The 17,357-nt window shown below is 40.0% G+C and overlaps 1 protein-coding gene across 2 annotated transcripts in view; it reads right to left on the bottom strand.

The window, feature by feature from the left end:
- Nucleotides 1-17,357, bottom strand: part of TMEM145 (transmembrane protein 145) — a 212,750-nt gene that overhangs the window by 63,824 nt on the left and 131,569 nt on the right. For both annotated transcript variants that reach the window (XR_016314191.1, XM_089687374.1), the window contains exon 7: nucleotides 11,172-11,243. Coding sequence is in view for 1 of the 2 variants with exons in the window: in XM_089687374.1 (XP_089543500.1) it covers nucleotides 11,172-11,243 (72 nt within the window). In the remaining variant the exon portion in view is untranslated. The remainder of the gene's footprint in view (nucleotides 1-11,171; nucleotides 11,244-17,357) is intronic.

Genomic DNA, 17,357 nt, shown 5'->3' with positions numbered 1-17,357 from the left:
TCAAAACAAACCCCTTGGATCTGCCTTAACCCTTTCTGTTCCTCCTTCCCCACTCTGGGCCTAGTCATGTATGCCCTGCGCCATTTCTTCTTTCTTTTTCGCTACGGGCATTTCTTTATTAAGTCTACAGGTATGCATGAGGCCTAAAAGATAATACAGTGCTCCATCTTTGATTCTGTAACGAGAGCTGCAGAACATGCACTGCTATAGTAGGAAAAGGCAATATCATGCAGGACATATATCTGCAGAGAGCCAACACTTGATCGACCCTTGCCTTCATTTACATGTAAATAGGAAACAGATCTAAGCGCCTCCATAACATCAAAGTCATGGAGATAAATCTGGCTCACAAGAGCTCTACTGTTAAGTCAAACCCGGGATTTATATGATAAATTGTTGACATGCCGCCATAACACCCCTCTAGTCTTGAAGTATTTGTTTTCCTAAGTCATCCTAGCTTACAGAGGAGATGGAGGCTTAAGAATTTTGTTTTTCAAATGGAAGATCAGAAAAAGGATATTGGTTTTCTTAAAGGAGAACTCAAAAAACAACATTCAGTTATGAAAAAAAAATATGTCAGAATATCCGTTACCTGCATTTGGGCACGGTTTGGGAACAATATCAGATTTTGCCTTCTAGAGCCTAAAAAGCCAGATTGTTACGTGACTATTTCAGACATAAAAGGATTAGGAGCAGTGGGATCAGCACATTAAAAGTAATATCATTAGAAAACAGTTAAAACAATGGTAATGTGAATACCAAAATCAAATACGTCCAGTAAAAAGTAATAAAAATAAGTATAAAGTTCTATAAGTTCATTAACTGGACCTGGAGCAAGAAGAAGGCTCTGGTAGGCAAAAAACAAGAGAAGGGAAAGCACCCCTTAGGGCTCATGTACACGGGGCGTTTGTAAAACTCTTCTGAATGATGGAAACTGACTGCTGGAAAACGTAGGTTAAAAAACTTCTGTTTAGCCACGTTTGCATATCGCGTTTATGCGCGTTTGCGTTTAGAAGCGTTTTTAAAAGATAACCTCAGGAGACCTTCCCAAATGCCCAGAATGCACTGAAAAATAGTAAATAATTAACTATTGCGGACATTTTGAGAGGAATAGAGAGAGCAGAAGCAGAGAGAGCAGTATGTGTTGAGATGACCTGTCTTTTCTGGTTGTATTCACTATGGATCCCATCATGAGCATAATGCGGCGCGTTCTACCATTTTTTCCTTCATGCCAAACCTGGAACTGACTGCGCTGGTGTGCCGGGTCCATTTGAATTAATGGAAAACGCTTTGCATATATTTCTGATGATGAAAAAAGGCTCTGGACAGCATCTGGACATGGAACAGTTAAAAAACGCTTCTACACACAAACGCTTCTAAACGCGGTTAACTGCGTTTACAAGCATTTGGCGTTTGAAATGCTGGTAAAATCTACTCCTGAACACAAGTTTGGTGCGTTAAAAAAAACGACTGTAAACTCAACTGCCTGTAAACGATGATGTGTACACGGACACATAGGAAAACATTAGGGAGAGTTCAGGGCTGCTGAAAAAACCGCTGAACAGCTCCTGAACGTCAGTTTATCAGCTGCAGTGTACATGAGCCCTAAGTGTAGACTTAAAATGATGCTAAAGCTTGAAACATTTTTTAACTTTAATGCATTCCTTGCATTAAGGTAAAGAACATTTTAAACTTCTCTGCCCCCCCCCCCTCCACCTTTTTCCTTTTTGAAAGGGAAAAGAGGGGAGAATAGATCCGGAGATGTGTCATACTGCATTTATTCTCCTCTCTCTTCCTCTTTGCACGGGACTCGAGCAGCAGCAGGAGCCATTGGCTCCTGATGCTGACAATCAAATTCACTGAGGAGGAAGTTGAGGGTGGGGCTAATTCCAACCAAAACAAAAGGTATGCCAAGGGCCTAAAAAGCCGATATAACAGGGATAGAAATTCAAAATGACCCTATATAAATATCGGTTACCGTATGATCGCTGACTCACCCAAGAATAGCATGAAGTAAATGGGTGTGGTCACCGAAACTCATAATCAATACATATATGCATGGGGAAAAAGAACACCCCCAGAAGGTAGTTTCATGTGGGACCATGAGGCTTAATCAAAGGGCTTTATTGGAAAAAACAAATGTGCATTGCACAATTATACACACAGAAGCTGAGCACACCACCACCGTTACTTCACCAATTTAACCGGTTCCCAATCACGCTATAGCTGTAGGACGACTATAGCGTGGTTGTGAAATCCTAGGATGACGTCCGTGGACGTCATTCCAGAACATACCCCCCTTCATGCCCCCAGCCACTGGTGATCGCTGTGTCCTACGATCACGGGGTACGGTAAACGGCCAATCACGGCGGCCTTTTACCACGTGATCAGCTGTGTCCAATGACACAGCGATCACCGGGAAAATACAGTTGCCGAGAACTGGCAATTGTCAGAGAAGTGATCGGCACTGATGATCAGCGCCCAGCAGTACCACCCGCCTGTGCCCAGCAGTGTCGCCCATCTGTACCCATCAATGCCACCCACCTGTGGCCTGCAGTGCCACCCATCAGTGCCGCCTATCAATGCCACCTAATCAATGCCGCCTATCAATAACCATCAGTACTGCCTATCAATGACCATCACTACTGCCTATCAGTGCAGCCTCATCAATGCACATCAGTGAAGGAGAAAAATTACCTGTTGGCAAAATTTTATAAAAGATACAAAGAAAAACTTTTTTTCTTCAAATGTTTTGCTTGTTTTTTTGTTTATAGCACAAAAAATAAAATGCCCAGTGGCCATTAAATACCACCAAAAGAAAGCTCTATTTGTGTGAAAAAATTCTAAAAAGTTCATATGGTTACAGTGTTGCATGACCACGCAATTGTCATTCAAAGTGCGACAGCACTGACAGCTGAAAATTGGACTGGGCAGGAAGGGGGTAAAAGTGCCTGGTAGGCAAGGCGTTAAAAAGACAACGTTGTCTAGTTACCTTAGCAGCAGCTGCTCATACATCCTCAGACATACACACTGGGGGGTGGTAAAGGCTAAAGGTACAATGTGGAGGCACATGGGGTGATGGACCAATATATTAATGTAGGAGTATAAGTAGTTGTCACTCGATAATGTCCCATGTGGTACGGATAGGAGTCAAATTGGGGACCGGTTGTCCTATAGCCGTATGTGATAAATAATTATAGGGAAGTCCGATTGCATTTACAAAATAAGGCTTGCCGGCCAATAGCAATCCGGGTAAAATTGTCCCATTGGCAGACCGATTTTGGCCGCTCCTTAAACACACAGATACCATAATAGCCAAATTCATAAATAGCAGTATGTATAGACAAGTAATCCGCTTCTCACCATCCCCTTAGTGTACACTGGGCTTGACTCCAGTAAGCCACGAGTAGTTCCAGGACAGTACCGTTACATGGCATCGAGATCCATTTCTCATTTGCAGAGCAGCGTCAGCGGTAGTGGAAGTCCAGTCCTGTCTACTGTATATATGGCTGGAGGTACTGGATGCCCAGATGTGTGATGGAGGTCGGACGAGACGGCCGAAGGAAGCGGTGACGTCACGCGCAAAGTGTGCATAGGGAGGTGCAGTCCAACATGTTTCACCCAATGAGCTTGGGCTTCTTCAGGGATAGGCGGGGCCAGTATGTCAAGATAATTATACCTTACGGCAATATCCAATTTTACCACTAAATATCGCCCATCAGCATAATTACACAAACACTAACAAAAAAATGATGCATGATCAGGTGCGGACTTACCATTTGGAAACTCGGGTAGTGCCCGAGGGCCCAGGGTCAGTAGGGGGCCCCATGAGATGCCCCTGGTACCTTTTTCATAGGCTTTTTTGAGGTTTGGGCAAGGGCACAGGGGCCCCATGATCCCGTATTGCCCGGGGGCCCCATGAGTTGTCAGTCCGCCCCTGTGCATGATACCTCCAGGGAAAATACAAATCACATTACTACCTTAGGCAATAAAAATCTCAGCTGGAAATGGACCGTATCTGGAAATCTTCTCAAGAGTAGTAGAGGAAAAGGAAGGAAAGAAAGGATAGGAAGAGGCTTGGTCATTTAGCAAGATTGTCATACGTTTCTACATTGAAATATCCTCATTTGAATAAAGAGGGCTGCAGAAACAGCACATGACAGTCATTAAGATTCAAGAAAGATTTGTAAATTGCATTATGTATTTAGGCGCTGTGGGCTCAAAGTACCTAGTCAAAAAATACACATTTTTTTCTTTCTGCAAAAGGACAGTATTATAGTCCCCATGTCCTTTATGAAAGATGAAGCAGAAAGATTCCCTTTACATTTCAGCCATCTGGATTTCCATTATGATATTCATCAAAGTGCATCGCTATCGGACTAACTAATTCCCGCTGTGTAGATCTGTGGAGTGCGGCTCCATAGACACATAGCTCGGGAGTGCGGAGACACTGTGTGACTGCATAGCAAACGGCTTGCTATGGGGACAAACGAAGAACAGGAGGAGCGAAGATTGCTGGTGGGGCACCCAAGAAGAGGAGGATTGGGGCCAGTGGTGTATTTAGGTTTTGTGCTGCCCTAGGCAAAATCGGATGCCCCCCTCCCGGCAGAGAGAAAGCCTCACACCGACCAACACCAGACCCTCCCCCGTGGAGAGAGCCTGACAGTGACCAACAACACCCCTGCCCCATCCCTCCCCACCCAAGAGAGCCTTCCACTAACACCCACCCCCTCACCCCCCATGGCGACAGAGAGAAAGACAAACACCTTCACAGCTCTGGACATCCCCGGGAACGACAATTGGGCTCTACATGCACCATCAAGCAGCCCGCAGCCTCTCTCAGATCCCACCTGGTCCCCATGCTGCATATGTCCCTTCTTCCAGGGGGCAGTGCTGCCCCCCTAAAAAATGCCGCCCTAGACAAATGCCTTGCAAATACCACTTCACAGAGCAGGTGAGTAAAACATGTTTGTTATTTTAATTAAAAGGTTTTTTTTTACTTTAGCAACATTTAAGCAGAAATTTTATTAAAACTAACAAATGGCCACTTATATGGTGGAAAAAAACATAAGGGCCACCATGATAAAACCGGGACTTTTAAGCCTACACTTTTTACATGACTATTTCAGCCCACTTTTTTGGGCCTACAATAGCCCCTGCAGAAGGTATAATTTGATCCAACAGTTGAGCCACCCAGATTCAATGACGATGATCAATACTATAGGGGGGAACTCCAAGCATTGGACTTTTAGCCCTTTAAATGAGGTCACAAAAGACTGGAAGTCTAAACCAAAAACCACTAAAGGCTTTTCATTTGTACACTGTAGAAATACCTCGCCCATGGTTTTTATTTTAATGTGGCACTAACATTCTACTCAGGTATGTATTTTTAACACAAAAGTCCATTCCACTGATCCCAGCCTTCTCCAAATCTCCAAATTCCTATTCTCTTGTTGCTGTCATCCAACTTCCAGTTAGATGGTGGCTACTTTGTACTCATGGTCCCAACATTCACAGGAACGTAGCTACCTTCTCTTGCTCCAAAGAGAGGTAATGGACAAGGGGTGTGTAGTGTGCACAGAGCAGTACACGTCACCACAACTAATGGGCACTGCTCTTTTCAAACAAACAGAAGTGAGAATGAACAGGAGAGGTCTGGAAGCTCACGGAGGAGGATAAAAAACATATTAAGAAATGATTTCATGGGTATGGGTTACTGACCTATTAAGTAGTGGATATGTAAGGAATATTTCTGGAGAATAAGGACAAATTTAACCATTTCAATACCGTGCAATTTTACACCTTCCTGCCCAGGCCATTTTTCACGTTTCAGCGCTCTCACACTTTGAATGACAATTGCGCGGTCATACAACATTGTACCCAAACTAAAATTTTATCATTTTCTTCACACAACTAGAGCTTTCTTTTGGTGGTATTTAATCACCGCTGGGGTTTTTATTTTTTGCTAAATTAACAAAAAAAGGCCAAAAATGTTGAAAAAAACACACGTTTTTCTTTGTTTCCGTTATAAAAATTTACAAATAAATAATTGTTCTTCATAAATTTAGGCCGAGATGTATTCTGCTACAAGTCTTTGGTGAAAATAACCCAAATTAGGATGTATTATTTAGTTTGTAGGAAAGTTATAGAGTTCACAAACTATGGTATAGATCTGAATATTGATCAATCCTGAAGTACTGACGGCCAATCTAATTTCTTGAGCTCTAAGAATGTCAGAATAGTACAGATATCCCCCAAATGACCCCTTTTTGCAGAGTAGACAGTCCGACGTACTTCATAAGAGGCATGGCGAGTTTTTTGAAGTTGTATTTTTTTTGTCATAATTTTTCGGAAAATGAAAAAATTAAAAAAATTATTTTCACTATTTTTGTTTTACATACTGTCACCAGTGCAGTACAGCATCATCATATAACTGGCATGGCAGTGAACAGGGACACTGACTGGTGACAGTATGAAAAAAAAATATATTTTTTTTTTAATTTTTTTTTATTTTTTTTATTATTTTTAATTTTTTATTACTTTTTTTTATTTTTTTTTAACATTTTTTTTTCATATTTTACTATGACCAAAGTAGTACAATGTTACCATAGTAACATTGTACTACTTTGGGGAAGTGATCAGTAATTTTTTTTTTTTTTTTTTACACAATTTGCTTATAGCAAAGAAATACTTTGCTATAAGCAAGCATTTACCTGAATGAAATGGATTCATTCAGCTTTTTTTTTTTTTGTGCTTAGCTGTGATTTGGTCACAGCTAATCACATGACATGTGCATGTGATTAGCTGTGACCATTCACAGCTAGGCACTAGTATACAATGGATGGCATCATGAATGAAGCCATCCATTGTATACAACTGTCATGTGACCTGCTGTGATTGGTCAAAGCAGGTCACATGGTACCTGCAACGGAGCCGATACTCGGATCTGTCATCAGCCGTGTCCGAGGTACACGCCCGGTGACAGATCGAGCTGCTGCGCTGCTCTGCATTAGCGCAAACGGCGCATGTGTGGGAGCACGCCAAATGGCGTGCACCCGGAGTGGAGAAGCAACTTTCAAGCCGCCAAACGGCTATTGGCCGGGCGGCAAATGGTTAAAGTTGTAAAAGTAGGTTTTTTTACCTTACTGCATTCTGGTACCTACAAGCAGTTTCCCCAGCAGTCACCCTAAATACATACTTGAGCCTGATCTCAAACAAGCGATGTGCATGAGAGCCGGGTCTCTCTCAACTCTCTTGCTCCTCATTGGTCCAGAGCCAGTGATGAGGAGCATGGGACAGGTCCAAGCCCTGTTTGTTATAGTGGTCAGAAACTGGTTAAACTCTAAAAGAGGAACTTGTGGAACCCACTTTTGAAGGGTTAGTCCACCCACATTGGCATTTCATTTATAGGTGCGTGTGATGGGCTATGGCAGCTGGCAACGTTTCCCTTATCTTGAAGACTTTTCTGGCAAATATTCCCTGCCAAATTCCTGCCTCTAGTCCCACAAACATTGGTGTTTTCAGTGTTCCCACCAACCTTGAAGCATTCCCATTTTCCATATAGCATTCTCCTAATTATTTGCAGTCTGTGCAATGAGTGAGGTGATCAGCCACAAGACTACTGATAACGCCTCCCACGAAGCTATTGTGTGCTCTCAGCAGCGAGGCACGGAGAGGAGCCATCCTAGCCGGGAGAACACAGTGATTACTGCTAGCGGCTATAACCACTGGCAATAATTGCATGAAAAATTCCACATGCTGCTTGTAACCAAGTTGTACAACAATCGAATTGGGTACAATCACCCTGCCCATAGATGGTTCAAATCTCGGCCAGTTCAGCAGGGACTCAAACCATCTACGGCCAGCTTTATTTGGCGACGTGATAGGCCCCGCTGAAAACAGTTTTCAGGGATCGCCAAAAAGCAACCAGAGTAGGAGATAATAATAAGTTGAAGAGATGGGTATTGCAGCTGAACATCAACTACCTGAGTATAGAGGTGTCATTGTAAAAAATCAAAAATTAAAAAAAACAAAGATACCATTATCCAACTGTAATTAAAGTCTTGAATAAGTTCTAGTTTCAAAGTCTGTAGCTTACGTGTACTCACAGACCAGCAGAACACACTAACTAAACAATCTGAACACCCATAGGAACTTGACAAGTCCCGTAAGACTTGTTCTTATGGGTCTTGTCAAGTCCCATAAGATCGAATAACCATAGAAACTTGTCAAGTTTCTATGGCCAATCGATCTTATAGGACTTGTCAAGTTTCTATGGTCATTCAGTCTTATGGGACTTGCCAAGTTTCTATGGTCATTCAGTCTTATGGGACTTGCCAAGTTTCTATGGTCATTTAGTCTTATGGGACTTGCCAAGTTTCTATGGTCATTCAGTCTTATGGGACTTGTCAAGCTTCTATGGTCATTCAGTCTTATGGGACTTGTCAAGTTTCTATGGTCATTCAGTCTTATGGGACTTGCCAAGTTTCTATGCTCATTCAGTCTTATGGGACTTGCCAAGTATTATGGTTATTCAGTCTTATGGGACTTGTCAAGTTTCTATGGTTATTCAGTCTTATGGTACTTGTCAAGCTTCTATGGTCATTCAGTCTTATGGGACTTGTCAAGTTTCTATGGTCATTCAGTCTTATGGGACTTGCCAAGTTTCTATGCTCATTCAGTCTTATGGGACTTGCCAAGTATTATGGTTATTCAGTCTTATGGGACTTGTCAAGTTTCTATGGTCATTCAGTCTTATGGGACTTGTCAAGTTTCTATGGTCATTCAGTCTTATGGGACTAGCCATGTTTCTATGGTCATTCAGTCTTATGGGACTTGCCAAGTTTCTATGGTCATTCAGTCTTATGGGACTTTCCACATTTCTATGGTCATTCAGCCTTATGGGACTTGCCAAGTATTATGGTTATTCAGTCTTATGGGACTTGTCAAGTTTCTATGGTCATTCAGTCTTATGGGACTTACCAAGTTTCTATGGTCATTCAGTCTTATGGGACTAGCCAAGTTCCTATGGTCATTCAGTCTTATGACACAAGCCAAGTTCCTATGGCCATTCAGTCTTATGGGACTTGCCACATTTCTATGGTCATTCAGTCTTACAGGACTTGTCAAGTTTCTATGGTTATTCAGTCTTATGGAACTTGTCAAGTTTCTATGGTCATTCAGTCTTATGGGACTTGTCAAGTTTCTATGGTCATTCAGTCTTATGGGACTTACCAAGTTTCTATAGTCTTTCAGTCTTATGGGACTTGCCAAGTTTCTATGGTCATTCAGTCTTATGGGACTTGTCAAGTTTCTATGGTCATTCAGTCTTATGGGACTTGCCAAGTTTCTATGGTCATTCAGTCTTATGGGACTTGCCAAGTTTCTATGGTCATTCAGTCTTATGGGACTTGTCAAGTTTCTATGGCCATTCGATCTCATGGGACTTGCCAAGTTTCTATGGTCATTCAGTCTAATGGGACTTGCCAAGATTCTATGGTCATTCAGTCTTATAGGACTGGCCAAGTTTCTATGGTCATTCAGTCTTATGGGACTAGCCAAGTTTCTATGGTCATTCAGTCTTATGGGACTTGCCAAGTTTCTATGGTCATTCAGTCTTATGGGAGTTCTCAAGGTTCTCTGGTCATTCAGACTGTTTAATTAGAGTGTGCTGCTGGTCTGTGAGTGCACAGAAGCTACATGCTTTGAAACTAGAATTTATTCAAGACTTTAATTACAGTTGCATAGTGGTATCTGCTCTTTTTTTTTCATTATAACTTTTACTGTAGCTGCTATAGAGAGAGAAATGGGAAACACTACACTATGTCACTTGGGTGACAGCTTTGAGTCTGCTGAGGCTGCTGACATCACATTCAAGATGGCGACACCTAGAAAAAATTTCTGGGCTTTTATATGTCTGCACAAGAGAGGCTTTTATGAGTACATTACATGCACAAACTATGTTTAATGTACATATGATCTTATTGTATTTATGTTAAAATAAATTGTCAGGCAACAGGGTCTCTTTAACTACCACATCAGGCAGTGCTGATTTTACATGGATGTGAACCTTGAACAGCAATGGCTCTATAATATAATACAACTGACTAATAGCACCACAGTGGTAGTCAGTAGAATGAAAACCCAACCATGGGACTGTTAGCAAATATACAATACCCAAGCTCAAATGCAGGTTTGGCTTCTTGTGGCTGAGGACCGGTGCTCTGGCTATGGTGGTCCCACACTCAAATGATCAGATCCATAGTAACATCAAGCCGGCAACTCAGTGTGGTCCATAAAATCCAAATCTTGATTGGCTTCATAGTAAAGCAAATCTAACGTGTTTCGGCTGTGACAGCCTTCTTCATGACAAGTGAGGAAGGCTTTCACAGTTGCAACGCGGTAGCTTGTTACCAAGGTGTTTTACTATGTAGCCAATAAAGGTTTGGAGTTTTTGGACCACACCGAGTTGCCGGATTGATGTTACTATCAACCACAGCACTACCTGCATGGATACTGTGCCTGCGTGGGTTTCCTCTGGGTGATCCATTTTCCTCCCACACTCCAAAGACATGCTGGCAGATTAATTGGCTGATCTTTAATTTCACCGTAGTAAGTGTATGTATGAATATGAGTTAAACAGCCCATAGATTAGTAATTTTTTTCATTCAACCAGTAGGTTGAACAAAAAAAAATGGACTTGACTCCCCCATGCACTCGATGTGGATGAGGGAACCCTCCCTGCTTAGTTATTGTATTCTGACAGTAGGGAGACTTCCCTTCCATCAGAGTACTCTGATCAATGTTGCAGGCTATAGCCGGCAGCACTGATTGAGTAGAGAGAATCCAACAGGGTGGTTGTACAGAAAACAATCTGTAGATCGACTTCTGTACAACCAGCCTGCCCATACATGGATAGAAATTTGGTCCCTGCCGAATCGGCCGAATTTTGATCCATGTATGGCCAGCTTTAGGGACCTTAGACTGCAAGCTCCTTGAGGGATGGACTGATGTGAATGTGAAATATATGTAAAGCACGGCATAAAATTGTTGGTGCTATATAAATACCTGTAATAAACAAATACATAAACCATAAATTCACCAGACCCAGATTAGATCCTACACCACATCCAAAAAGTAGCACACACAATACACCCACCCAGTATACTCACAGCCAAAATAACAGGACAGTAGGAGAATGAGGATGAAGATGAGGAGGAAGGTGATGTCCGTCTCCAGGATCCCTGCATGACAAAGACAAGGACAGAGAAGAATTATTACGCTGGAAGGGAAACACTTATTTCTGAACAATACTTCTGGAACAATCGCTTCTTCGGGAATATTATACCCGCAAAGTGATTTCTTCAAGCAAAGAATACCTTTCTATACAACCCTGTGAAAAATCCAGAGGGGGGTATAGGGCTTCCCTACATGGAAAAAGCACAGGCTTGCTTTACAGCATTATCATACATTAAACTGACTGATGACTAGGAGTGAGAAAATCCACCCAATTTACATTTCATCTGCTTTAAATCTATAATCTAGGTTGACATGAAGGTAAAAAACCACCTGTGTGCAGCAGTGCCCCCAGCCCCCTCAATACTTATCTGAGCTTCATCGCAATCCAGCGATGTGAATGACAGCCTCTGCTGTCCCGGGTCTCTGCCTCCTCACTGGCTGAGACAGCAAGATGGAGCCATTGTCAATCACAGCCAGTCAGCCACTGAGGAGAGAGAGAAAGCGGGGCCAAGCCGCAGCTCCGTGTGTGAATGGACACATGGAGCAGCGGGTGCCCCCATAGCAAGCTGCTTACTGTGGGGGCACCCGACAGACAGGAGGAGCCAGGAGAGCCTGCGGGGGACCCGAGAAGAGGAGGATTCGGGCTGCTCTGTGCAAAACCACTGCGCACAGCAGGTAAGTGTAGACATGTTTGTTATTTTACAAAGAAAAAAATTAACCTTTACAATCGCTTTAAGGTCGCATTACTTAATAATTTATTATTTAGGCCTGCTTCACATCAATTCGTTTTTTCAGTGCTTTTTGCAGTCCCTTTAACATGGTTTCATATGGGAAACCATATATTCAATATTCATACATTCAAATCAATGTTTTTTTGACCCGCTGCGTTTTTGGAAAGGGTCAGGGACTTTTTTTAACACAAAATGTTGCCTTTTTGGTTCTATAGACTTCAATGGGAACGCTGCAGAAAAGCATATATTGCATTTTTGCATCAATAGACTTCAATGGAGACACTGCAGAAAATGAATGTAGTGCATTTTTTACGTGTTCTTGATGTGTTCTTGATGCATTCTTTACGTGTTTTGTATTTTTATTCTGCCCAGCAACAAGTTGCCCCCCCCCAAAAAAGCCAAACGCATAAAGAAAGCGTAAAAAATGTGCGCGAAGAAACCACAAAACGCACCGCAAAAAGCACTGCAAACAGACAAAACGCAAACTGTAACTGTGTGAACCAGGCTTTAGGCCATACGGCAATCCTATCTCCTGCTTGAGCTCCGTGCTGTCATACTTGGCACCATATTGGAATCAGACATGAGCTGTTCTTGATGATATGGATGTGACTCATGAAAGTGGTTTTATATTGAGGCAGTTAACATAGGACAGGAGAGCATCCATATTGGATAACAGCATCTTGAGTTTAATTATCCAAATGGATGTTTTGATTGTGCGCTACTGCTATGGCTTATAAAGACATATACATTTTATACAATATGGCAATATAGTTGTTGCTTTTGGATGGAGCCCTGTTGGTGACCCCATAGAGTTGATGACCACCGCTATTTAATATATGTCGCTGAGAGAACATTCATGTCTACACAGTATATATATATTTATTTATTGAAATATATTTTTAAATATATTGAATATGGCCAAAATTGTAGCATTTCAAAATATATGTCAATATATTTGGGAAAAATAATTTTAAAATATGTTTCAAATATATTTTTCTTCCATGTGGGGTGACAGGTGGTCTATGTGTCCCTCCTAAATGCAATGAGTGAAGTAGTGGTGTATATTAACATCAAGGGAGTGTATTAGAGTTTAATTGTCTGTTCAAGCAAAAGGTACCCCATGTGTACGAGAGTGACCCATATCAGCTGCCTAGAGTAGCCCATATGAACCCACCCTGGGGTAGGTCTCCTATGTGACTCACCCTTGATACCCAACGAGGAGGAGAACATGGAAATGTGCCACCCGCCTTCCCCACACCCCTTACACATCTCTCTTTCAGTAGGGATGCACTAATATAACAATACCCACGTGGAAGAAAACTATATATTTTAAAAATATTCTTCCCAAATATATTGATATATATTTCAAATACTACAATTTTGACCATATTCAATATATTTAAAAAATATATTTCAATGCATGTATATATATATATATATATATATATATACACACAAACACACACACACACACATACTGTATATATATATATATATATATATAAAAAATATATATATATATATACATATATATATATATATATATACATACACACATATATATAAATATATATATATACACAGTATATATACACACACACACATATATATAAATATATATATATACACACACACATATATATGTATATATATTAAAACATTTATGACAAATATTTTTAAAAATACATTTTTAAATATACTGTATGTCTTTGAAAATACATTTAATCTAGATTTTTGGAATGCATTTAAAAATAATATGTTAAAATGACTTTGTTATATGTAAAAAAAATCTGAAGAAAATATTTAAAAAATATATATTTTTAAATATATGCCTTTAGAAAATATATTTAAATTTACAATTTTTAGAATACATGTTAAAATATATTAGCGTAGGCCAATATATTATATTGTAAATATATGTCACATATATAATTTTTTTTTTAACTATATTGGAAATATATTTCTCTTCCATGTGGGTTTAAGGTCCAGTGTTGATGAACTTGCTTTAGTATTTCCATAGCCTTGCATTGGGAAAGAAGCTGGTCTGAAAATGAGCAAAACCCATCAACATAAGAAAAGGAGATTCAATTCTTGGCAGGTTCTCATAAAGTTGAGTAAATATTCTTCCCTACTTGCCTTATGAATACGCATAAGAAAACAGCATCATATTCAGCTATCATGAGGAGCAAGGCACTTCATCCAAGGCCCCTGTAGGCCCACTGCTTGGCCACCAATGGAGTAATGAAAACAAACACATACTTTTCTTTCCACTACGATGATCTCTGTCCACAGTGAGCTATCTGAGTTACACAGCATGAAATGATCTGGCTGTCTCAGCTCTATAACTCTGCATGTTGCTGTTTGGTTTGGCTCGCTGCACCGTGCTCGGTCTGTCACCGTGACAGCGTACCGCCAAATGATGGGAGACAGGCGGTGCTGGGACACATGAACGGATCGCTAGTCAGGTGTCGTTCCATAAAAATCACAGCTAACTTGGAGCCAAAATCAATCTGCACCTGCAGCAGTTCTTTATAGAGTATCTAAACCCCAAAAAATAATATATTACAGCTCACCAGGCCTTAGATGTGATGGCTGCATTGGTTTTCTTTTTTCAGGTTTTTTTCTCCTTTATTTTTACCTGGCGATCCTACCACTAACCCAATTCTAGTCCCTTCATGTCTACACTTATTTCTGTATTGTATCTATGGAGGGAATCATGGCTATCACACAGGCCTGACTTTAAGCATCTGTCTCTGTTCATCTCCATTACTTGGTGGACTGATAGGATTAATAGTTTAAACACGTTAATTAGCATTCTTTGGCTTTTTTTTCAGCTCGCAGGAAATTACAGGGCTCTGCATTTCTAGCAGGATCAACACGATTTGTTTCTGTACTTGCTGGAAATGTTCTTAGCCTGAAAACTAATGCAGCCACCACTACCCATATAGAAGAAAAATATATTTGAAATATTTGAAATATATTTTAAAAATATTCTTCCCAAATATATTGACATATATTTGAAATACTACAATTTTGGCCATATTCAATATATTTAAAAAAAAAAATATATATATATATATATATATACAGTATATATATATATATATATATATATAGATATATATATATATAAAAGCTCGAAAGAGCAGAGCCCTCAATCCCCTCATATTTTGCATTGTATTGGTATTGTTGTGTCACATGTTCTGTCCCCCTTTGTAATGTACAGCGCTGAGCGAACTATTGGCGCTTTATAAATACTGTATAATAATAATAATAATATACACACACTGTATGTTGAAATGTGTTTTTATTACAAAATACTTTTAAAAATGCAATTTCAAATATACTGTCTGTTTTTAAAAATCCAAACCTACATTTTTGAAATGCATTTACAAATATATGTAAAAATATATTTTAAAATGACTTTGCTATATGTTAAAAAAATCTGAAATATACATTAAAAAAATATATATATTTATATATTTGTAAAAATATTTTTCATATATTTTGTAATATATAAAAAACGCATTTCAACATACAGTATATATATATATATATATATATATATATATATATATATATATATATATATATATTATACACACACTGCATGTTGAATTGCATTTTTTTATGTCAATAAATTTTGGAAGAATATTTTTAAAATATATTTCAAATATATTTTTCTTCCAGGTGGGTAAGGACTGATCAGCTCCAACATATTACATTTTTTGGGGATTTAGATACAGTTTAAACACTGAGGTGTTTCGTCTTAGTTTGGAAGCGCCAATCTATACAGCTCCATGCACACGGGGCGTTTTAATAACACTGGTAACGTTAGCTGTGTAAAGTCACGTTAAAAACGTGAGTTTTTCAGTGTTTTTGTATTAGCGTTTAGCGGTGTTTTTTCGCATTTGAGGTTTTTAACGTTTTTTTTTTACCAAAGAAAAATATTTTTTTTAGTAAAATAAAATGTCCAAAAACACTGGTTTGACGCAATTTACCACATTTTTCAGCATTAGAGCATTTTTACAGCTAAAAAACTCCTCTAGAAACCCACTAGTCCTGAGTTCTTTTTCCAGCCAAAAAAACGTCCCTGCCAAAAAATGTTGATTACAGTCTATGTGTGCATGGACACATAGAATAACATGCTGGGGGGTTTACTGGCTGTAGAAAAAAATGCCCAAAGCCAAAAAACAGCCGCTGTAAAAACGTCCTGTGTGCATGAGGACTAAAACATCAGATTCAACAAGCATTTACAAGCATGTATCAATCTTCAAGCAGCTCTTTACGAAGGTCCTAAAAAGAACCACACACGCGTACGCGTGCTTGCGTGTGTGTGTGGTTCTTTTTAGGAAATAAATATATATATTTATTTTCATTTTTTTTAATTAAAGCAGATGTTGGACTACAAGCAAGGTCTGTTTATTTACTAAGTGACCCTCTAACATTTGCTAAAAAGCATAAACATAAAAAAATTAAACTTTAAAAAAAAAAAAAAATGTGGGGGAAAAATACATGAATTACCTTTCCCCTGCTTTCTGTACTCGAGGGGCGATGTCGCTATCCTTCTAAGAAGATCTCAAAGAAGCCCAGATCACGCAAGTTGATGTTCCAGAACTATGTAGGAAAATCTTCAGGTAAGATCTGGGCTTTGCAACATTCTAAGGCTGGATTTACAACTGAGCGTTTCGTGAACATGCGCAAAAGAGAGCACTGATGTGCGTGTTCATGGAACACACAAAAACCATGTATCATACTTGTGGTGCTATTTACTGTTAACCCCTTTGTGCCGGCGCCTCCTGGCCCTTTAAGAGTTTTAGAAGGCGGAAGGCGGGGCAGGGTTTTAGGGTCATGTGACCGCCGTGATTCGCTGTCACGGCGTTCACATGATCGGAAATGTTCCCAATCGCAAGGGGAGATCGGGACCTTTCTGTGAGTCACGGACATATGTGCTGGGAGATTCTTTTCAATCCAACCGCACCAACAAATATAGGCAGCACAGTGGCTAAACGGTTAGTACTTCTGCCTGGCAGTACTAGGGTCATTGGTTCAAATCTCAGCCATGGCACCACCTGCCTGGAGTTTGCATGTTCTTCCTGTGCCTGCGTGGGTCTCCTTCCACACTCCAAAAAAAAAAAGACACACTGCTAGGTGAACTGTCTGTCTAAATTGGCCCTAGTATGTGTATGTGTGAATGTGAGTTCAGGACCTTAGATTGTACGCCCCTTGAGGGTTAGGGACTGATGTGAATGTACAATATACGGTATATGTAAAGTGCTGCGTAAACTGATGGCGCTATATAAGTACCTGAAATAAATATATGAAACGAATCCCAAAAACAAATCAGTTCAACATAGCGAATATGACAAAACAAAATTCTTCAATGAA

Source organism: Staurois parvus, unplaced genomic scaffold (genome assembly GCF_062004578.1).
Source record: "Staurois parvus isolate SC_StPar_1 unplaced genomic scaffold, SC_StPar_1.0 ptg000423l, whole genome shotgun sequence".
Taxonomy (NCBI): domain Eukaryota; kingdom Metazoa; phylum Chordata; class Amphibia; order Anura; family Ranidae; genus Staurois; species Staurois parvus.
This window is presented reverse-complemented; position numbering and strand designations above follow the sequence as displayed.